The following is a 24622-nucleotide window of genomic DNA, read 5'->3' as shown; positions in this document are numbered from 1 at the left end:
TCGATGTCTTTTGAGCCACTGGTCATTGCAACCTTTGGACTTCATATTTGTTGTATGATTGTTTAGCTGCAACATTTCTGTCTTTGCATGTGTGACAATTCTTTATTGTACTTTGTTTTATTACGTCCACCAAGGATATAATAAAATCATTGGCATGTATTTATTTATTTGTCTGTCTGTCTGATAGCAAGATTACGTCAACACTACTGCACGGATTTTGACATTTTTACCACAGATAGATATTAGGCCATGGAAGAATCTGTTAAATTTTGGAGGTGATCCGGATCCGGATTCTGGATCAAGTTTTCACTTTATATAGGCTTTGAAGGATTGCTGTTAGCAGGATTACGTCAAACCTACTGCACAGATTTTGATATTTTCACCACAGATAGATATTAGGGCATGGAAGACTCCATTAAATTTTGCAGGTGATCCAGACCTGGATTCTGGATCAGGATTTCACTTTATATAGGCTTTGCAGGATTACGTCAAAACTACTTCATGGATTCTCACCAAATTTGCATCACAGATACATATTAGGGCATGGAAGACTCCACTGCATTTTGGAGGTGATCTGGATCTGGATTCTGGCATCAAGATTTCCCTTTATATAGGCTTTGAAGATTATGTCAAAACTACTTCATGGATTCTCACCAAATTTGCATCACAGATACATATTAGGGCATGGAAGACTCCACTGCATTTTGGAGGTGATCTGGATCTGGATTCTGGCATCAAGCTTTCCCTTTATATAGGCTTTGATGATTACGTCAAAACTACTTCTCGGATTCTTCCCAAATTTGCATCACAGACATAACCACAATTCCAATGAAGTTGGGATGTTGTGTAAAATGTAAATAAAAACAGAATACAATGATTTGCAAATCCTCTTCAACCTATATTCAATCAAATACACCACAAAGACAAGATATTTAATGTTCAAACTGATAAACTTTGTTTTTGTGCAAATATTTGCTCATTTTGAAATGGATGTCTGCAACACGTTTCAAAAAAGCTGGGACAGTAGTATGTTTACCACTGTGTAACATCACCTTTCCTTCTAGCAACCCTCAATAAGTGTTTGGGAACTGAGGACACTAACTGTGAGTGTCATGACTGGGTATAAAAGGAGCATCCCCAAAAGTCTCAGCCTTTCACAAGCAAAGATGGGTTGAGGATCACCACTTTATGAACAACTGTGTGAAAAAAATAGTCCAGCAGTTTAAGAACAATGCTTCTCAACATTCAATTGCAAGGGAGGGGGTCACATGGGTTCACCGAGCAAGATGGACGCTTGAGAGAGCTCTCCCGATCGAGGCCCTCCAGTTTACTTTATTTCGCTATCAAAATCCGCTTCTCAGTAACGAATGGTTGTTACTGGCCAACCGTAAAAGTTATCGGGTGGAGTGGTGTTCGTTTTGGAGTGATCAATGATGACTAGGACGGCAGCGGCTAAACAAAGTGTGGTAGCTAGCAGCGCGGCGGCTAATCCGAGGCCCGCTAGCCAAACTGCGGACTCCGTTGTGTTAATGGAAATACAGCAGTCTCTACAGAAAGCTATGGAAGAAATGGCTAGAATTGGTCAGCTTCTGACAACTCTATAAAGTGATGTGAGTGAAGTGAAGCAGGCTAATGTGGAGCTACGTGGTGATATGGACGGAGTCCTGCTGAGACTGGAAGAGGCCGAGCCATGCATCTCCGAGCTGGAAGACGATAACAAGAAGCTTCGCCAATCGGTAAATAAATGCACAAAAAAATGCGAGGAACTCCATCAGGCAGTAGAGAATGCAGCTAATCGAGATAGACGCCTGAATTTATGCCTGATTGGGTTGAAAGAGAGGATGGAGAACGGAAAGGTGGAGGAGTGTGTGCGAAGTATAATTGCTGAAGCACTAGGTGTTGAGCTCGACCCGATACAGTTAGAGTGGGTGCACTGTGCACCTGTGCCGATACCGGAGGACAATAAACCACCGATACCGATAATTATCAGGTTTCTGAGCTACTTGGAACGAGAACGGGTGCTCGCCCCTGCGAGGGAGAAGTATAACAGGAAAGAGAGTATCATCTGGAAAGGCTGCAAGCTGTCATTTTTCCCTGATATGACCAGGGAAACGGCGGAAAAGAGGAAAAAGTTCACTGACGTCAGACGGAAGTTGCACGAGCTGGATGTACGTTTTACCCTGGCCTATCCAGCAGAGTTACGCTTCACCTGGAAGGGTAAACGGGTGAAGTTTACGGACCATCGCCAGGCTATGTCCTTCTTAAGTAACAACGAGGAGGAGGAGGAAACGGCAAAGGAACTGCAGTAATGCAGCTTTTAGCAATCCACAGTTTTTTTTTTGTTTTTTTTTTCTCCTTTCCCTTCTTTATGGGGGGGGGAGTAAATACAGGTACACTGTGGAGGCAATTGCACATATGGACATTACTTTGTAATCTGAATATAAGGTGGTTCTTGGCCGTAGTATATTGATTATTTTCAAGGTTGTTTGGTTACTTTTGGTTAATAATAGTTACTTGAGAATTATAATGTATACAGGAGGGAGAAGTAGAGGGGGATCTCTAAGGGCGACCACTCATGTGTCACATGGACCACGTTTATGGGAGGTTTCTCTCTGAACAGAGTGGGGGGAGGGATATGGGGCAGGGTGAGTTCGTGGGGTTACTTCAATTGTTCATTCTTAAGAATATGTTTTTTTTTATGTGTATTTGAGTGTTTAAATGGAGGAATAATGGCACTTTTTTCTTTACATTTTATCTTTTCAGTGGCAGCAAGGTCTATTATAATATATATTTTTTATAATGGCTAAGTGTGTAAGAATGACAACTTGGCATGTAAATGGACTTCAGAACCCGATAAAGCTTAAGAAATGCCTAACATACCTGAAATCACAACAGACTCAGGTGGCCTTTATACAGGAAACACATTTGTCAGACTCAAAGGTACTTAAATTAAGGAGGGATTGGGTGGGGCAGGTGTTTCACAGTTCATATACAAGTAAAAAGCAGGGGGTGGCTATTTTGGTGCACAAAAAAACTTAATTTTTCTATTATAAAAGAACAAAAGGATTCAGAAGGAAGACTGATATGTGTAGAAGCTAATGTTAATGGGGTTAAGGTTAATTTATGTAATATCTATGCCCCGAATATAGAGGATGCACATTTTTTCCATAAAGTAAACAAAATAATGGGGGGCTTGTCAGGGGATCATACAATAATTGCGGGAGATTTTAATCAAGTTTTAGATGTTGCATTAGATAAGACCACCTTCACCAGAAATAAACCAAAAGACAGAATGGCTATTACGCAGGGGTGGTGGCTAAGTGGTTAATGCGCTTGGTTTCAGTTCAGAAGGTTCTGGGTTCAAATCCCACCCCTGCCACATTTCTCCATGTAATGTGGAGTTGCGTCAGGAAGGGCATCTGGCGTAAAACCTGTGCCAAATCAACATGGAGATCCACCTTGGATTTGCTGTGGCGACCCCGAGTGCAAACAAAGGAGCAGCCGAAGGGACTTACTTTACAGAATGGCTATTAGACTAATGATGGAAGTTCTTGGACTAGTGGATATATGGAGAGTAGTCAACCCGAGAGAGAGGGAGTATACATTTTATTCACATAAACACAAATCACATTCCAGAATTGATTACTTTTTAATAAGTAATAATACGGTTGGGAATGTATCAGATTGTATAATGGGACCAATAGCTTTAACTGATCATGCTCCTGTGCACCTGGGAGTGATTTTGGAGCCATATCTAGGTAGAAGGGGTAGATGGAGATTAAATGTGTCTTTGTTGCAAAGCCCTGAATTTCTTAAGTTGCTGGAAGATGAGTTGAATAGTTTTTTCAAAATTAATATAGGCTCAACAGAAAAGATTGGAACAGTTTGGGAGGCATCAAAAGCTTATATGAGAGGGCAGATTATTGCTTATGCCAGCAGACAAAAAAGGGAACATTCAAAAAAGATAATAACATTGAAACAGAACTCAAGGAACTGGAGAGGAAGCTATCAGCGCACTATTCAGATGATACATTGAAACATGTTTGTGACCTAAAATTACAGATAAATGAAATATATAATAAAAAAAGTTGAATATGTCCTATTTAGACTAAACAGTAATTTTTATGAGTGGAAAGAAAACAGGTAGGCTGTTAGCCAGGCAGCTTAAAAAGAAAGAGGCTAGTTATACAATACCTGCTATTAAAGATGAGAACGGGGTACTTAAGACCAGTACTAGTGACATAAACAAAGTCTTTTTGACATTTTATAAGAAACTTTGTGTCAGAGGTAGTATATGATAAACAGAGGTGTGACAAATTCTTTTCTAAATTTCATTTGCCAAGATTGACAGAAGACCAGCAGAAAGGTTTAGACAGTCCTATAACAGTGGAGGAGGTGAAAAAGGCCATATCTTTAATGAAAGTAGGAAAATCACCTGGATTAGATGGGTTTCCATCTGAATATTATAAAAAGCTAATGGATAGACTGGCTCCTGTTCTAACTGAGGTTTACCAAGAGTCCTTTTCATCGGGAAAGATGCCTGACACATTTAACGAGGCTTTGATTTCGCTTATTTACAAAAAGGATAAAGATCCTACAGATCCAGGTAGCTTTAGGCCAGTGAGTTTGATTAATGTCGATTGCAAAATATTGACTAAGGTTATTGCCCTAAGAATGGAAAGAATATTGCCAAACCTGATTCACTCGGATCAAGTTGGCTTTGTGAAGGGAAGAACTTCATCTGACAATGTCAGAAGGCTCTTCTTACATCTTATGTGGACGAGTAGAAATAATAGCACTCCAATAGTGGCTTTATCATTGGATGCTCATAAAGCCTTTGATAGAGTAGAATGGAGCTTTCTTAAATATACTCTTAGAGCATTTGGGTTTGGTGAGGGATTAATTAGATGGGTGAGTGTTATTTATTCCGATCCAAGGGCGGCAGTTTTAACAAATGGATTGGTATCACCATTCTTTAGATTAAGGAGAGGGACAAAGCAAGGGGATCCTCTCAGCCCCCTGTTATATTATTTTTAGAACCATTAGTGGCCGCTGTTAGAAATGATAAAAGCATCAGGGGAGTAATCCACGGTTCAGAAGAGCATAAAATGTTTCTGTATGCTGATGATATTTTGCTCTTTATAAGAGACCCTTCCTCTTCAGTTCCAAAGGTTTTATGCATAATTGACAAATTTTCAGAGTTATCAGGCTATAAAATAAATTGGCAAAAGTCAGAAGCTATGCCAGTGTCAAAGGGATGACTCCAACCTCTTCTTTCTCCATTCCAGTTTAGGTGGGTTCCAGTCGGAATGAAGTATCTGGGAATTAGGTTATGTTCAGAACTGACAAACATAATTTCAATAAATTTAGAGCCGTTATTACAAAAATTGAAAATTAATTTAGATAAGTGGAAATTGCTGAATTTTACTTTGTGGGGAAAAATTAATACTATTAAAATGTTGGTTGCTCTCAATTTAATTATATATCAATGATGATACCAATAACAATAGGTAACATTTTTTTAAACGATATAATTTATTAATTAGGGATTTTCTTTGGAATGGTAAAAAAGCAAGAATTGGAATAGCAAAACTCACAGCTTTGAGGGAATGTGGAGGGCTGGCTCTTCCGGACCTGGAATTATATAATCTTGCATTTGAAATGAATAAATTATCTAATCATTGGAAAATGAGCAACCGGAGTAGGGTGGATTAAACTGGAAAAGGAAATTGCAGCCCCATTTAATATTATTCAATTGCTTTCACAAAAATCTACAAATTCAATACAACACAATCCAATCATACAACACTCACAGTGGGCATGGGCAAAGACACATAAAATATTACGAATCTCTCCATACAAACAGACCTATTCTTCGGTATGGAATAACCCGTTAGTGCGTATTGGAAAATCTCCCTTTCTGTGGCGGAAATGGCTTGAACAAGGGGTGCACAAAATAGAACATCTATATAGAGAGGATAACTTTATGTCCTTTAACATAAGAGAAACATTTAATTTGGTTGATAAAGGGGACTTCTGGAAATATTTACAGATTAGGAGTAGCGTGGGCTCAGTGTTTGGTTTAAATCAGATACAGAAAGAGAGTACATTACAGGATTGGTTGAATAGGCCAGGTACTCAACAAACGGCGTCAGTGTTTTATAAGAAACTTTTGGGTAATCGAGGAGCACTTTGTAATGGCTTAAGATTGACCTGACAAAGGGATTTACAAATTGAAATTAGTGAAGAAAGGTGGAGTAATATAATTTCAAATATAGGCTGGGCAACTAGAGATGCCAGAAGCAAGTTTATCCATTACAAAGTGATACATCGATACTATTTTACACCGTCAAAGCTGTTTAAAATGGGACTACTTCAAAGTAATGTTTGCTGGAAATGTGGCATTGATATAGGAACATACCTGCACTGTCTCTGGGAATGTCCATTGGTCTTTCCATTTTGGACAGGGGTCATTAAAAATCTGTAAAAATGGATTGGGATAACTATCCCAGCAGTGCCACAATTGTGCCTGTTGAGGGACAAGTCCTTCTTGTCCCCATCATCTACGAAAGAACTATTCGTATTTTTGATGGCTGCATTTATAGTGGCCACCAGATCAATTCTACGGATTTGGAAGAGTCCGCATCGGCCTAAACTTGAGGACTGGATTACACTGATGTCAGAGACTGCGGCTTATGAGGCGTTCATCTCCAAAGTACATAAGGTCCAGGATAAAACCAGCAAAATCTGGTTATATTTCATGTCATTTCTTAAAGAACAAGACTCTGCCATCATCAAAATACCATGATTGTGCCATTGATTATTTTACACATTACATTTCAAATTTTTTTTTTGTTAACTTTTTATTTGCTTTGCCTTTTTGGGTTGTTAGAAGCGGTTGCTTGTGTGAAAAAGGAAAATTAATAAAAACTTGAATGACAAAAAACATTCAATTGCAAGGAATTTATGGATTCCATCATCTACAGTCTATAATATAATTAGAAGATTCAGAGAATCTGGAGAACTTTCTACACGTAAGTGGCAAGACTGAAAACTAACATTGAATGCCCGTGACCTTCGATCCCTCAGGCGGCACTGCATTAAAAACCAACATCATTGTGTAAAGGATCTTACCGCGTGGGCGCAGGAACACTTCAGAAAACCATTGTCAGTTAACACAGTCGCTACATCTACAAGTGCAAGTTAAAACTCTACCATGCAAAGCGAAAGCCATACATCAACAACATCCAGAAACGATGCCGCCTTCTCTGGGCCCGAGCTCATTTGAAATGGACAGATGCAAAGTGGAAAAGTGTGGTGTGGTCTGATGAGTCCACATTTCATTTCATTTTCAAATCATGGATGTTGTGTCCTCCAGACAAAAGAGGAAAAAGACCATCCAGATTGTTACCAGCGTAAAGTTCAAAAGCCAGCATCTGTGATAGTTTGGGGGTGTGTTAGTGCCCATGGCATGGGCAACTTACACATCTGTGATGGCATCATCAATGCTGAAAGGTACATCCAGGTTTTGGAGCAACACATGCTGCCATCCAAGCAATGTCTTTTTCAGGGACGTCCCTGCTTATTTCAGCAAGACAATGCCAAGCCACATTCTGCAAGTGTTACAACAGTGTGGCTTCAGAGTAAAAGAGTGTGGGTACTAGACTGGCCTGCTTGTAGTCCAGACCTGTCACCCATTCAAAATGTGTGGCGCATTATGAAGCGCAAAATACGACAACTGAGACGCCAGACTGTTGAACAACTGAAGTCGTACATTAAGCAAGAATGGGAAAGAATTCCACCTACAAAGCTTCGACAATTAGTGTCCTCGGTTCCCAAATGCTTATTGAGTGTTGTTAGAAGGAAAGGTGATGTAACACAGTGGTAAACATACCACTGTCCCAGCTTTTTTGAAAAGTGTTGCAGGCATCCATTTCAAAATGAGCAAATATTTGCACAAAAACAATAAAGTTTATCAGTTTGAACATTAAATATCTTGTCTTTGTGGTGTATTCAATTGAATATAGGTTGAAGAGGATTTGCAAATCATTGTATTCTGTTTTTATTTACATTTTACACAACATCCCTTCATTGGAATTGGGGTTGTATATATTAGGGCATGGAAGACTCCACTGCATTTTGGAGATAATCTGGATCGGGACTGGTGGATCTCAAAGATCTGTGATTGCTCTTGTTTGTTAAATTGTTCTTCTTAGTATGGCCAAAACAGATGGTCACCCCACTGAGTCTGATCTGTTTGAGGTTTCTTCCGATAATCAAAACACCTAGGGAAGATTTTCTTTACCACGGTTGCCAGCGTGCTTGCCCAGGGGGTTGGTAAGGTTAGATTTTATTTGTATGAAGCACTTTGGGGCAACTTTTGTTGTGATTTGGTGCTGTATAAATAAATAAACTGAACTGAGTTTAAATGAATTGAGTTGAATTGAACACAACTTTGTCTAGAGTGCACACCAAAATTCCACTTGAGTTGTGATAGGCCAGGGGAGCTGGGAGTTCAAGCAAGCTCCGAAAAAATTGCAGGATGGCCGATGTATTGTAAATGTCAATAGTCTGAACCATGTGGCATATTGTAGGTATGTCGAGACCTGCACCTTGGGAAAATGTGGAAGTATTGCTGCAACAAGGTGCATTTGTTTCTTGTGAAATATTGCCAAGGAGTGTGCAGGGAGGATGTAAAAGGGGATTTATTTTTTTTATTGCAAGAAAAACAGAAGGAATGTAAGACACCACATAGTTTACATTGTATCATTCCTTGAATTTAAAAATAATGACTATCCCAACACTTTGGCAGTGGTGGTGCTGCTCAGGAGGGACTCAGCACCAAAACCCCATCCAGGCAAGAGGTCATTGGGGAAATCAGGCAAGGTGCATCATTTTCTATCTGGCCCCATTGTGGCAATAAAATGGTGCTGAGCTCAGCCAGCTGTGACAGCTGCTTTAACTGTGGAAAGTAAATGAATCATATTTTACACAATATGACCACTTTAAAGTAATGATGGCAATTCATCATTAGTAAATTCATTTGGCTTCTCCTTTCTTTCATTTGGAGTCACCGCAGCAGAGCCAACATGTATTCGCAGGGTAATATTTCTCTTTACAGCATGTTTTAAAAAAAGAGTCTAAAGTTTGTTGCTGAAAATACTCCAAAAACTCTGAAGTGATGAATCATAATCATGAAAGAAAGAAAAAAGAACAAAAAGCCACTTTCATGTCTGTAAGAAATTTGCTATTTCTAATCTATTTCTATATCTTTAAGTGCCCAAAGTGGGCACATGGTCTGCTCAACGCAGAACATGTCCGTGTCCATTTAGAGAGAGGGCATGTCTCTTTGTCCCTGTACCACAGAGTGTGTGGGCATGTCACAAAGAGCACAGACACTCACACAGCAAACCGACTCCAAATGTGGACTTCCAACACACGTAACATAAATCTAAAACAAACATTATGGGACTTTAAGGATGTTTAACTTTAATTCCCGGCAGATGAATTACAAAGTTGAAATAATAATGTGAAACACAAATTTATTGTAAGCAACTCAGCCACATGGGGTGTGCAGCCAGTACATTCTGAGTGCCGGTCCCAAGCCCGGATAAATGAAGAGGGTTACGTCAGGAAGGGCATCCGGCGTAAAACAAGCCAACCAACTATGCAGACTAAGAATCAAATTTCCATACCGGATCGGTCGCGGCCCGGGTTAACAACGTCTGCCACCGGTGCTGTTGCCCAACAGGGTGCCGGTGGAAATTGGGCTACTGCTGGGCGAAGATGACGAAGAAGAGGAGGAGAAAGATTCCACAAACAGTGGGATAAGAAGAAAACTAGAAGGGTGGAAATGAGAGTGGGGACTTTGAATGTTGGTAGTATGACTGGTAAAGGGAGAGAGCTGGCTGATATGATGGAGAGGAGAAAGGTAGACATATTTTGTGTGCAAGAGACCAAGTGGAAGGGAAGTAAGAGCAGGAGCATCGGCGGTGGGTACAAGGTGATGTACCATGATGAGGACAGGAAGAGAAATGGTGTTGGGGTCATTTTAAAGGAAGAGTATGTTAAAAGTGTGTTGGAGGTTAAACAAGTGTCTGACAGGGTGATGAGTGTGAAGTTGGAAATTGAAGGGGTGATGATGAATATCATCAGTGCATATGCCCCACAGGTAGGTTGTGAGATGAAGGAGAAAGAAGATTTCTGGAGTGTGTTAGATGAGGTGGTGGAGAGTGTGCCCAAGCATGAAAGAGTGGTGATAGGAGCAGACGTCAATGGGCATGTTGGTGAAGGGAACAGAGGTGATGAGGAAGTAATGGGTAGATATGGTATCAAGGATAGGAATGGGGAAGGACAGATGGTAGTTGATTTTGCAAAAAGGATGGAAATGGCTGTGGTGAATACCTACTTTAAGAAAAGGGAGGAGCACAGGGTAACATATAAGAGTGGAGGAAGGTGCACACAGGTGGACTACATTCTTTATAGGAGATGCAAGCTAAAAGAAATCAGAGACTGCAAGGTGGTGGCAGGAGAGAGTGTCGTTAGACAGCATAGGATGGTTGTTTGTAGGATGACTTTAGAGGTAAAGAAGAAGAAGAAGACAGTGAGAGCTCAAGAAAGGATGAGATGGTGGAAGCTGAAGGAGGAAGACTGTTGTGTGAAATTTAGCGAGCAGGTGAGAGAAGCACTGGTTGGAGGGGAAGCATTTTGGACAACTGGAAAAGTACTGCAGATGTGGTGAGGGAGACAGCTACGACAGTACTGGGTATGACATCTGGACATTGGAAGGAAGACAAGGAGACTTGGTGGTGGACTGAAGAGGTCCAGGAAAGCATAAGGAGAAAGAGGTTGGCGAAAAAGTTTTGGATAGTCGGAGAGATGAAGAAAGTAGACAGGAGTACAAGGAGATGTGGTGTGAGGCAAAAAGAGAAGTGGCAAAAGTGAAGGAAATGTTGTGTGGGGCCGCTGAAGAGGAGGTACTGCTGGCCCACCACCACCAGTCGGCGCCCTGCTTGGAGTGCGGGCTTCAAGCATGACAGGGCGCCGAGACAGAGAGTGACAGCTGTCACTCATTTACACCAGCTGTCACCAATCACCAACGTCCCTACAAAAGCCGGATTATTACTCCACCTCCTCGCTGAGAAATCAGCTACCGTCTAAGGTAATTCTCTGCTGTGATAGTGTTAACTAATTGTTCTGTGTGCAGCCGTATTCCTGAAGATTCAGTGTTTTTGGATTGGCGTGCAGTGAGAGTCTGCGATGTCTTCGCCTCTCACTCCATCCAAGGAGCCACTGTCAGGAGCTGCACGGGTGACTTTGTATCGGAGGTGGAGGTTTTCCCTCCTCGAAGATCTGTAGGTGAAGGATTACTGGGTGTGTGGATACACACTCACCATTAACTGTTTTTCATCTTCTGCCAGCAGTACCAGGGTCTGCAACAGAAGACGGTGACCACCTGGGGACTCAGGACTTGGCAGCTCCAGTGTTCTTCAGGCCGTTGGTGGTGGAAGCTGTGTGGGTCCCGGCTCTCCGATCGCCAGAGGTCTCCTATCTTCGAGCCTGCCCGCACGTCACCTTGTGTTTAATTGGCATTATCTTTGTCTGTATCCAGTTGTGCGTTTCACAACATTAAATTGTTACTCTTTGTCTTATCCATTGTCCGTTCATTTGCGCCCCCTGTTGCGGGTCCGTGTTACGACACCTTCCCAGCAGAATTTCTCGGCCATTCGTCATGGATCCCGAGGGGCGTCAACCACAGCTTGAACAGCCAATGGGAGAACAAGGAGCGCAGGCGTCAGCAGGAGGCGTGGTAAGTGATCTGCAGCAAATCCTTACCGCTTTCACCGCTCAGTTAAATCTGGTAGCCGAGCAGAATGTAGTCCTCAATCGGAGGGTGGAGGCTCTCACCGCCAGAATGGAAGCGCGCGACTCGAGCGCTGCTGCAGTGACTCCTCCTGCTGGCTCTGGGCCACAGACAGACGTTCCACTGGCCATTCAACAAACCCCCCCACCGTCCCCTGAAGCTTACATAAGCCCTCCAGAACCGTACGGAGGCTGTGTCGAAACGTGCGCAGACTTCTTAATGCAGTGTTCGCTCGTTTTTGCACAGCGTCCATTATGTACGCATCAGATGCCAGCCGGGTGGCTTATGTGATTAATTTGCTTCGAGGTGAGGCACGCACCTGGGCTATGGCGCTTTGGGAACAGAATTCGTGGCTCCTGACGTCATACGCTGGGTTTGTACGGGAATTCAAACAGGTGTTTGATCATCCCAACAGAGGCGAGACCGCCTCGAGCGTGCTGCTGTCAATGAGACAGGGGCGCCGAAGCGCAGCTGATTATGCAGTCGACTTCCGCATCGCGGCTGCGAGGTCCGGCTGGAATAATGTTGCGCTCCGCGCCGCCTTCGTAAACGGACTGTCTCCGGTCCTGAAGGAGCATCTGCTGGCTAAGGAGGAACCGCAAGATTTCGACGGGCTTATCAATTTGGTTATACGCTTAGACAACCGGTTGAATGAACACCGTCGGGAGCAGGCCGGGGGGCGTGGTCGGGCTCAAGCCGTTCCTCTTTCCTCCGGGTCCGAAAGGGTGTCGTCTTCCCCACGTTCCACTGCCAGAGGGCTCCGTGTGGCAACAGCTCCCCCTGCTGACGAAGCTATGGACACGAGCAGGGCCAAATTAAAATCAAATATCAGACAAAGGAGGCTGGCCCGCGGGGAGTGTTTTTTCTGTGGCTCTTGTGAGCACAGGTTAAAAGACTGCCCCAAACGATCAAACTCCAACGCCCATCCTTAGGAACTGGGTTAAGGGTGGGCCATAATATGTACACGGGGAAAACCCATAAATCAGCACGAATCCCAGTAACAATCCTGAGTGGGGATTTAACCCTTCACGCCCCAGCATTGGTAGACACGGGGTCAGAAGGGAATCTACTGGATAGCAGATGGGCCAGGGAAGTAGGGCTTCCTCTGGTGGCTCTGCCTTCACCATTGAAGGTGCGAGCACTAGATGGCACTCTACTCCCGTTAATTACACATCAGACACAGCCCGTGACCTTGGTTGTGTCTGGGAATCACAGGGAGGAGATCGTGTTTTTTGTGACACCTTCTACCTCCCGAGTGATTCTGGGATTTCCATGGCTGGTGAAGCACAATCCCCGGATTGATTGGCCGTCTGGGGTGGTGACGCAGTGGAGCGAAATCTGCCACCGGGAGTGTCTTGGATCCTCGGTTCCACCCGGAATCACAGCTAAAGAGGAGGTCAAAGTCCCCCCCAATCTGACGGCGGTGCCCGAGGTGTACCACAATCTTGCTGACGTCTTCAGCAAAGATCTGGCACTCACTCTTCCCCTGCACCGACCGTACGATTGTGCCATCGATTTGATCCCGGGCGCTGAGTACCCGTCCAGTAGATTGTACAACCTCTCACGTCCGGAACGCGAATCGATGGAGACCTACATCCGGGACTCCTTAGCCGCCGGGTTGATTCGGAACTCCACCTCCCAGATGGGTGCGGGTTTCTTTTTTGTGGGTAAAAAAGACGACGGACTCCGTCCATGCATTGACTACAGAGGGCTGAACGAGATTACGGTTCGCAATCGATACCCGTTGCCCCTGTTGGATTCGGTGTTCACGCCCCTGCATGGAGCCAAAATGTTCACCAAACTAGATCTTAGGAATGCGTACCACCTGGTTCGGATCCGGAAGGGAGACGAATGGAAGACAGCATTTAACACCCCGTTAGGTCATTTTGAGTACTTGGTCATGCCGTTCGGCCTCACTAATGCCCCCGCGACGTTCCAAGCATTGGTTAATGATGTCTTGCGGGACTTCCTGTACCGGTTTGTCTTCGTATATCTGGATGATATACTCATCTTTTCTCCGGACCCTGAGACTCATGTCCAGTATGTACGTCAGGTCCTGCAGCGGTTAGTAGAAAACCGGTTGTTTGTGAAGGGCGAGAAGTGTGAGTTCCACCGCACTTCTTTGTCCTTCCTGGGGTTCATCATCTCCTCCAACTCCGTCGCCCCGGATCCGGCCAAGGTTGCGGCGGTGAGAGATTGGCCCCAACCAACAAGCCGTAGGAAGCTGCAACAGTTCCTCGGCTTTGCAAATTTCTACCAGAGGTTCATTAAAGGTTACAGTCAGGTTGTTAGCCCCGTGACTGCCCTGACCTCCACTAAAGTCCACTTCACCTGGTCGGATCGGTGCGAAGCCGCGTTTAGGGAGTTGAAACGCCAGTTTTCGTCTGCACCAGTTCTGGTGCAGCCTGATCCTACTCGCCAGTTCATAGTGGAGGTGGATGCCTCTGACTCAGGGATAGGAGCCGTTCTGTCCCAGAGCGGGGAGTCCAACAAGGTTCTCCATCCATGTGCCTACTTTTCCCGCAGGTTGACCCCCGCTGAACGTAACTATGACGTGGGCAATCGGGAACTCCTCGCGGTGAAGGAGGCTCTTGAAGAGTGGAGACACCTGTTGGAGGGAGCTACGGTGCCTTTCACGGACTATCGGAACCTGGAGTACATCCGGACCGCCAAGCGGCTGAACCCCAGGCAAGCCCGCTGGTCCCTGTTCTTCGGACGCTTTGACTTCCGGATCACCTACCGTCCCGGGAATAGGAACCAACAATCCGACGCACTGTCCCGGGTGCACGAAGAGGAAGCCAAGGCCGAGTTGTCAGACCCCATCGAGACCATCGTTCCCGAGTCCACTGTCGTGGCCACCCTCACATGGGACGTGGAGAAGACCGTCCGGGAGGCCCTGGCAAGGAACCCGGACCCGGGGAACAGTCCTAAGAACAGACTCTACGTCCCACCAGAAGCCAGGGCTGCCGTCTTGGACTTCTGCCACGGATCCAAGCTCTCCTGTCATCCCGGAGTGCATAGGACCGTGGCAGTGGTCCAGCAGCGCTTCTGGTGGGCGTCACTGGAAGCCGACGTCCGGGACTATGTCCAGACCTGTACCACCTGTGCTAGGGGCAAGGCGGATCATCATAAGATCAGGGGCCTCCTCCAGCCCCTGCCTGTGCCTCATCGCCCCTGGTCTCACATCGGCCTGGACTTCGTCACGGGCCTCCCGCCGTCCCAGGGCAACACCGTCATCCTCACGATAGTGGACCGGTTCTCCAAGGCGGCCCACTTCGTGGCCCTCCCAAAGCTCCCGACGGCCCAGGAGACAGCAGACCTCCTGGTCCACCACGTCCTGCGTCTGCATGGGATACCATCGGACATCGTTTCGGATCGTGGTCCCCAGTTCTCCTCGCAGGTCTGGAGGAGTTTTTGTAAGGAACTGGGGGCCACCGTGAGTCTCTCGTCCGGGTATCACCCACAGACTAACGGCCAGGCAGAGCGGGCGAACCAGGAGTTGGAACAGGCCCTCCGCTGCGTAACCTCCGCGCATTCGGCGGCTTGGAGTGACCATCTGGCCTGGATCGAGTACGCCCACAATAGCCAAGTCTCATCTGCTACCGGCCTCTCCCCTTTTGAGGCGTGTTTGGGGTATCAGCCCCCATTGTTTCCACTTGTGGAGGGAGAGGTCGGGGTCCCCTCGGTCCAGGCCCACCTGCGGAGGTGCCGCCGGGTGTGCCGGACCGCCCGTTCTGCCCTGTTGCAGGCCCGGACGAGGGCTAAGGCCCATGCAGATCGCCGGCGTTCCCCGGCCCCTACATACCAGCCTGGGCAGGAGGTGTGGTTGTCAACTAGGGACATCCCACTGCAGGTTGAATCACAAAAACTCAAAGACCGGTTCATCGGACCTTTCCCTATAATCAAGATCCTCAGCACGGCCGCAGTGAAGCTGAAACTCCCAGCTTCACTGCGGATTCACCCAGTGTTTCATGTCTCCAGGTTAAAACCATACCACGCCTCACCACTCTGCACACTCCTGGACCCGTACCACCTCCTGCCCGTATCATCGACGGGGAGCCGGCATGGACTGTTCGTCGGCTCCTGGACGTCCGTCGGAAGGGCCGGGGTTTTCAATATCTGGTGGACTGGGAGGGGTACGGACCCGAAGAACGCTCCTGGGTGAAGAGGAGCTTCATCCTGGACCCGGCCCTCCTGGCCGATTTCTACCGCCGACACCCGGACAAGCCTGGTCGGGCGCCAGGAGGCGCCCGTTGAGGGGGGGTCCTGTTTCGTGGGCCGCTGAAGAGGAGGTACTGCTGGCCCACCACCACCAGTCGGCGCCCTGCTTGGACTGCGGGCTTCAAGCATGAGAGGGCGCCGAGACAGAGAGTGACAGCTGTCACTCATTTACACCAGCTGTCACCAATCACCAACGTCCCTACAAAAGCCAGATTATTACTCCACCTCCTCGCCGAGAAATCAGCTACCGTCTAAGGTAATTCTCTGCTGTGATTAGTGTTAACTAATTGTTCTGTGTGCAGCCGTATTCCTGAGGATTCAGTGTTTTTGGATTGGCGTGCAGTGAGAGTCTGCGACGTCTTCGCCTCTCACTCCATCCAAGGAGCCACTGTCAGGAGCTGCACGGGTGACTTTGTATCGGAGGTGGAGGTTTTCCCTCCTCGAAGATCTGTAGGTGAAGGATTACTGGGTGTGTGGATACACACTCACCATTAACTGTTTTTCATCTTCTGCCAGCAGTACCAGGGTCTGCAACAGAAGACGGTGACCACCTGGGGACTCAGGACTTGGCGGCTCCGGTGTTCTTCAGGCCGTTGGTGGTGGAAGCTGTGTGGGTCCCGGCTCTCCGATCGCCAGAGGTCTCCTATCTTCAAGCCTGCCCGCACGTCACCTTGTGTTTAATTGGCATTATCTTTGTCTGTATCCAGTTGTGCGTTTCACAACATTAAATTGTTACTCTTTGTCTTATCCATTGTCTGTTCATTTGCGCCCCCTGTTGCGGGTCCGTGTTACGACACCTTCCCAACAGGAAAAGGCATATTGCGAGCTGTACAAGAAGTTGAATAGTAAGGAAGGAGAAAAGGACTTGTACCAATTAGCCAGACAAAGGGACAGAGCTGGAAAGGATGTGCAGCAGGTTAGGGTGGTAAAAGATGCACATGGTAATGTGCTGACAAGTGAGGAGTGTGTGCTGAGAAGGTGGAGGGAATATTTTGAAGAGCTGATGAATGAAGAAAATGAGCGAGAGAAAAGGCTGGATGATGTGGTGAGAGTAAATCAGGAAGTACAAGAGATTAGTAAGAAAGCAGTGAGGGCTGCTATGAAGAGGACAAAGAGTGGAAAGGCAGTTGGTCCAGATGACATTCCAGTGGAGGCATGGAAATGTCTAGGAGAGACGGCAGTAGAGTTTCAAACCAGATTGTTTAATAAAATCTTGGAAAGTGAGAGGATGCCTGAGGAGTGGAGACAAAGTGTGCTGGTTCCTATTTTCAAGAACAAGGGTGATGTGCAGAGCTGCAGTAACTACAGAGGCATAAAGTTGATCAGCCACAGCATGAAGTTATTGGAAAGAGTAATATAAGCTAGGCTTAGAAAAAAGGTGAAGATCTGTGAGCAGCAATATGGTTTCATGCCGAGAAAGAGCACTACAGATGCAATGTTTGCTCTGAGAATACTGTTGGAGAAGTACAGAGAAGGCCAGAAAGAGTTACATTGTGTGTTTGTGGACTTGGAGAAAGCTTATGATAGGGTGCCAAGAGAAGAGCTGTGGTATTGTATGAGGAAGTCTGGAGTGGCAGAGAAGTATGTTAGGGTAGTGTAGGACATGTACAAGAATAGTGTGACAGCGGTGAGATGCGCAGTCAGAATGACAGACTCATTCAAGGTGGAGGTGGGATTACACCAAGGATCAGCTCTGAGCCCTTTCTTGTTTGCAGTGGTGATGGACACGTTGACAGATGAGATCAGATAGGAGTCCCCATGGATTATGATGTTTGCAGATGACATTGTGATCTGTAGTGAGAGTAGAGAGCAAGTTGAGTCTAGTCTGGAGAGGTGGAGATATGCTTTGGAGAAAAGGGGAATGAAAGTCAGTAGAAGCAAGACTGAGTACATGTGTGTGAATGGGAGCGAGCCCAGTGGAATAGTGCAGTTACAAGGAGTAGAAGTGGTGAAAGTAGATGAGTTTAAATATTTGGGGTCATCTGTTCAAAGTAATGGAGAGTGTGGTAGAGAGGTGAAGAAGAGAGTGCAGGCAGGGTGGAGTGGGTGGAGAAAGGTGACAGGAGTGATTTGTGATCGAAGAATATCAGCAAGAGTGAAGGGGAAAGTTTACAAGACAGTAGTGAGACCAGCTATGTTGTACGGCTTAGAGACGGTGGCACTAACAAAAAGACAGGAGGCAGAGCTGGAGGTGGCAGAGCTGAAGATGATGAGATTATCTTTGGGAGTGACAAGAATGGACAAGATTAGGAATGAACATATCAGAGGGACAGCTCAGGTGGGATGGTTTGGAGACAAAGTCAGAGAGGTGAGATTGAGATGGTTTGAACATGTGCAGGGGAGGGACCCAGGGTATATAGGGAGAAGGATGCTGAGGATGGAGCCACCAGGCAGGAGGAGAAGAGGGAGACCAAAGAGGAGGTTCATGGATGTGCTGAGAGAGGACATGCAGGTGGTTGTTGTGACAGAGGAAGATACAGAGGACAGCGTGAGATAGAAACGATTGATCTGCTGTGGCGACCCCTAACGGGAACAGCCAAAAGACAAAGAAGAAGATTTATTGTAAGCGTAAAGTCTTTTTGAAGTAATAATTGCATAAATCTGAATGCAAAGATGTAGTAAAATCACAGCCGTTACAGGTTCACATTAGACTGGAAAAAGCCATAGTGTGTTTACTTGAACAGAGCATGACAAAAGCAGATCGTCTCTGTCACGTTGTACTCCACTCGAGGCAGCCTGGTGCAGCCTCGACGTGTAAAGGGCTCCAAACACAGAAAGAATCACCCTGAAATAGGAGGAGGTGGGCACAGAGTCTACGTGCCATGTTTTCCCTGTGCTGTCCAGAGCCCAGCAAGCCCAGCACGGGCAAGACCAAACTCCACTGCACTCTGGAGTCTTTTCCAGACTTTTCCTCAGTGGTATACCTGTTTGGAATAACTCAGTGCAGATAAGGTACATGAATCACATGAGGTGTGGCTCTGTGAGTTGCACCTGCTACTTCAGTGTCAAGCAAGAGGATGTTGTTTCATTAAAAAAAAAAAAAAATTAAATAATGGACAACATGTTTTCATTTGGGACAATGAGCAAACATTCCTTGTTTTCATTGTTCTTTAAGTTCTTCAACAAATGTAAAACAAATTTATATTTGCCTCCCCCTTTTATTCATTTATTTATTGCTGATCTGTAAAATACTGAGTTTTGTGAGACATTTTTCTCCTAGTACATACAGTTTTGTGCAATATGACTCCCTTAAAAAAATCCAACCCACAGCGGATAAGAGCACACAAACCTTTGTCGTGGTCACGTGCTGGGGGTTTTCCAGCATCTCCTCTGGTGTGTCCTCTGTTGGTTCCTCTGTTGGCTCCCTCTGGTGCTCTGGTGTGTGATGAGGGTCCGGCGTTGGTTTGATGAAATGGTGATTGCTCTCCTGACTGTTAGCAATGGGACTAGGCGTTGGAGGAGGCGTAGTTTCTCTTTGAAGTTGGGCCCTCTGGGTGCTTACATGCGAATGAGCGTGGGAGTGATGAGGCGGTGGAGGAGGATGTTGCTTACTGGAAGTGTATCTTGCTTTGGTCCGTGCAGCAGTCTTTTTGCAGTCTTTCGTTGACATCTTAGGACGATGCTCAACGCTGTTGATGGTGTATCCTTTGATCCCAGAAACGATCTGCTCAGTGTTCTCGCCTGCTCCCCTCCTCCCTCGTCCTTTAGCGTGCCTCTCCTTTTCTTTGGAAGCCATGTGAGGTGACTCACCCCCTACCTTCTTACTGGTTCCTGGGACATTTCTGTTTCTCATATTTCGAGCAAACCCTTCTCTTTCCCCGTCATGGCCTGCCTTTCTGAATCTTTCACTTTCATTATCTTGATAAAGGCTACTCTGTTTAGGAAGACTTTGCCCTGTCTCTTCTAAGTCCTCTATGAATCTCGCTCCGTCTAGAACCTCTTCAATGTCATCTGTGTCACTGAGGAAATACCTGTTCTCCTGGACCGACTCCATCTCTCCTAGTACCTCTTCCTCAGTAGGATGGTGTGAACTAAATCGGCGATTTGTCTTCAGAGGCTTGGTATCTTTGTGGGATCCCTTGCATATTTCTGTGGCGTGATGTGGCCTTTGAGTGACCTGCTCAGCAGCACTGCAGCGCTCATTAATAATATCAGCCTCTGCCGGCTTTATGTAGCTGCTGTTCTCGGGACAGTACTGATTGAAGTTCCTCACATTCACTACACCCTCTCTGCTTAAATGCAGCACTTCATCACAATTTTGCTCCACGTCAGATCCCACATTGTCGTACTCAGAGCACGTGTCCTCCATGTCCTCGGGACCTGGATCACAACTCCTGAAAAGCTGGTTACCAGGAACAGGAGGAGTCAGCCTGTCGTCATTATCATCTTTTAAGGTGCACCGTGACTCCCTCACCAGTCCTCTGTGCTCCTCTTGGTTCACCTTAGTGACTACTGGATCGGCACACAACTGAGAACTTGGAACCAATATTTTAGAAATAGGTCCCGGCCTCTTTCCATGAGCCATAACTGGTCCAGTTACCTTCACTCCTGCAAACATTAATAAATAACAAACAATTAGATTTTTGGAATTGTTGCATTGCGTTGATATATTTTTACTTGTGTTCTGCAGTCACACAGCCTAGAACATTTCATGGATACGAGAATCCAAATTTTTCTCTTTGATTCCGATAGTCAAAGCATCAGCTGATTCCTTGTAATGATGGGGTCATTATTACCCAATGCGCCGGTGAAATAACAACAGCAGGATATTTTTTTTCACTATTATGTGTGCGTGAGCGCACTAACTCAAAAATACCTGGACTGATTTCCTTCAAACATGGTGGAAATATTCCTTGGATAGATATATAGCGGTGATTAAACTTTGGAGTAGATTGGTAAAAGGTCAAGGAAAACATACTCTGGGAAAGAACACCTTTTTTATATATAATTCATCAACCAAGAAGCCAAGATGGATGATCTAAAGCATATATTGTCAAACAAAATATTTGTGATTGAGTAGTATGAATGACTGCCCAATGAAATCACATAAAAGTCACATGATCAAGCCATAAACAGTCAAAACACATTACAGACCTGTGTATATTGACTTACACATTCATCAGATCCCAGAGAGAGATAGATGGATATACAGTTGTGCTCAAACATTTATATACCCTGGGAGAATTTTTGTTTTTTTGACCATTTATCAGAGAATATTAATGACAACACAAAAACTGATTTTTTAACTCATGGTTAGTGGATGGGCGAAGCCATTTATTGTCAAATAACTGTGTTTACTCTTTAAATCACAATGGCAACAGAAACTTCCCAAATGGCCCTGATCAAAAGTTTCCATACCCCTGTTCTTAATATGGTGTGTTGCCCCCTTTAACATCAATGACAGCTTGGAGTCTTTTGTGGTTGTTGTGGACGAGTCTCTCTGATGGTAAAACTGTCACTGGATGTGTCTTGGACTTTATTTACATCAATTACAAAGAAATACAACCAGTATGACACTCTATGGTAAATCTGCATGGAGTAGACAGGTTTCAAAAACTGAGTGACTGTGCAAGAATGACAAGAGTGAGGAAAGCCACCAAGACACCCAGACAACCCAGAAGATGTTATAGGCTTATGTAGCTGTGAGAAATTGTGCGCAGTGCAAACTCTGCATTTTCCATCCCCAGTTATACAGCTTCATGATGAAGTGGTGTAGAGGAGGATTTTTTAAAAAAAAGACCTGAAAGTTTAGCTACAAATGGCCAGAAGCTACATCTCAGATACAAGCTGAGATTTGATCTGTTTTCATGACAAGGTTAAGCTGTTCGCACACATACCTATGTCACAGCACGGCCTTCCATCTTCCTACACTCCCTCACGCTTGCAGTCAGCGGAATATGTCTTTATTCACCATAATGCTCACAGGGGACAGCTGTAGCCCCCATATGACAGCCCATTTCACGCATTGAAAATGGGGGACAAAAACTTTGTGGTCGACATAGGTGGTAAAGCTGAGCACATTTGAGTGGACCGCCTCAAGTTGGTTCACCTGGTACATATATTGCGAACTTTCAAGACGTAATGGACATAATTCACCATACCAAGTATGTTTCCTGTTTGATATGTGGTAACACACCCAGATGTGCAAATCACATACCAAAGTGTTAGAGTGTGCCCTCTGTTCTGCATGTGTTAACATGCTGAGGTGTGCATATTGATGTTTCCTGTCTCTGCCCCTGTGTGGGTAATTGCCAATGTATATTCCTGCTATGCATATAACAAGCTGTCTTGTATATTGCTGTTTCCTGTCTTGACCCTTAACAGGTGACTGCAACGTGTATTCCTGCTTTACATATGACAACCTGTTTCAATGCGCCATGGTGTTTTTCCTGTCAGAATTCCTGTGCGATGAATGGGCGGGGTCAAGCTGTTATAAAAGGTCTGTGAATTGTGCAAAAGGGGAGAAATAAAGTGGCATGCTGATGCATTATCAAAATGGGAAATTGTTGCTCCTTCTTTCAGCTATCACAATTTCCACACGTCTGATTATGTTGCAGCAAAATAAAACAAATTAAACAAGAGCAATCTGAGATTTCTGACATCCGCCGATCCGGATCTAGATCACCTCCAAAATTCAGTGGGGTCTTCCATGCCCTAATCTGTGGTGAAAATTTGGTGAGAATCCATGAAGTAGTTTAGACGTAAACCTTGAAAGTGTGTATAAAGTGAAATCTTGATCCAGAATCTGTATCTGGATCACCTCCAAAATTCAATTTAGTCTTCCATGGCCTATGTGGTGAAAATTTTGTCAAAATCCGTGCAGTAGTTTTGATGTAATCCTGCTAACAGACAGACAACTAAATAGACACCAATGATTATGTCCTTGGCGGACCTAAAAATCCAGACTTTAAGTGCTAAACGTGCTTTAATTGTGTCTAGTTTTGACTTGATTGGACTGTGCTTATTTATTGTTGTTGCAGCATGAAGTGACACAACAATGGCGTTTGTTCTGAAGTCTGTGGTCATTATTTAGGTCTGATCATAATAATGCAAATGAGATTATGGTATTAAACTAATCCGCTCCAGCACAAACCTAAACATGACCTCTCCATGGTGCTGAACTGCCAATTAATTATATTGTCTTAAGATTCCACAGTCCATGACCTATTTGTGTAAATATAGGCTGATTTTGTGACGCATGCAGCTGCAGGGTCTCTGCACCGGACCCCCCCCCCCCCCCCCCCTCGCCAAGGAGTGCACGCATTTCTATCTGACAAAATGTCGATAAAATGATCCGCTGTATGATTTCCCTGCAGCCTTTGCAGTAGCAGTGAGTCCAAACAGTCCGGGAACATGCAGTTATTCCACTGCTGCAATTCACATCGACCTTGATTTGAAGCCTGAAGCCCGCAGCGCGCTGACGGCTGCTGCTGCACAGCAGCTCTCTTATTGCATTAACAGGTCGGCGCACCTCTGCATCATGCAAACATCTGTCCATGATTTCACAGATCAGTCAGGCCACTTACCAGCATTAAAGCTGCTGTGGTGATCCCGATCGGATCAGCTCTCCAGAATGGTGATTTTTGAATAAAAGCTGCACAGCAGCCCGGGAACCTGTTTAGACAATACACCCTCGTCATGTGCTCACTGCTGATGAAAGCATTATTAAACATAAATAACTGACCAGTTGATCAACGCGGGGGGGACAAACAAACAACCATTTAAAGAGCTAAAACAATCTTGAATCCTATGTAGTAAAATTTAGGGCGGAATGCATTTACAGTTTTATTTTAGTTTGTTTTAAAAGGATTGTAGTCATATTCCCACCACATTTCAATATTTGTAGGATGCGTTCAGACATGAAAATTAAAATACACTACATATTTTTATTTTTTTATTTTATTTATTTATTTTTGCATTTAACAACCTGTTTTTGAGCCCGATTACTGTTGCCAGGTTCGCTTATTTTAAGCAATTTAGGTATTTTCTGTAAAGTCTTAAAAATAGCTTTTTGTGGGTCGGTGGGCTCATATTCTATATTAAGTTTGAAATTTGAGCCAGTTCCGCAATTTAAACAATAATAACGACTGATTCCACAGGTGAATTTGATTGTGGGCTTTGTCAACAGGCTGTTCAAAAATGCCCCCAAATGAGCAAGCACATAATAGTGTTTTTTTTCTTTTTTAACTGTAATACTGCCACTGCTCCTACTATAAGGATAAAAATAATTATAATACTGTGCAATCCCTTCTTAAATTTTGTGGCTTACACATTTATTTTACAATGCCAAGTGGTTAATCTGCTTGGTTTCAGTGCAGAAGGTTCCGGGTTCAAATCCCACCCCTGCCACATTTCTCCATGTAATGTGGAGTTGCGTCAGGAAGGGCATCCGGCGTAAAACCTGTGCCAATTCAACATGCAGACCCACCTTGGATTTGCTGTGGCGACCCTGAGTGCAAACAAGGGAGCAGCCGAAGGGACTTACCTGCACATTTATTTTACAAGCCAAATTCATAATATCATATACGTAATCACCTT

The 24622-nt window shown here is 45.0% G+C and overlaps 1 protein-coding gene across 2 annotated transcripts in view; it reads right to left on the bottom strand.

Annotated features, from left to right (window-relative positions):
- The window catches only part of apba2a (amyloid beta (A4) precursor protein-binding, family A, member 2a), a 63440-nt gene extending 39703 nt beyond the window's left edge, over positions 1-23737 (bottom strand). For both annotated transcript variants that reach the window (XM_034176212.1, XM_034176213.1), the window contains exons 1-2: positions 23611-23737; positions 19374-20632 (exon numbers count right to left, since the gene is read on the bottom strand). In XM_034176212.1, the coding sequence (XP_034032103.1) occupies positions 19374-20609 (1236 nt within the window). In that variant the 5' untranslated portion in view covers positions 20610-20632; positions 23611-23737. The remainder of the gene's footprint in view (positions 1-19373; positions 20633-23610) is intronic.
- Between the last annotated feature and the right edge of the window lie 885 nt (positions 23738-24622).

The sequence above is a fragment of the Thalassophryne amazonica genome, chromosome 8 (assembly GCF_902500255.1).
Source record: "Thalassophryne amazonica chromosome 8, fThaAma1.1, whole genome shotgun sequence".
Taxonomy (NCBI): domain Eukaryota; kingdom Metazoa; phylum Chordata; class Actinopteri; order Batrachoidiformes; family Batrachoididae; genus Thalassophryne; species Thalassophryne amazonica.
This window is presented reverse-complemented; position numbering and strand designations above follow the sequence as displayed.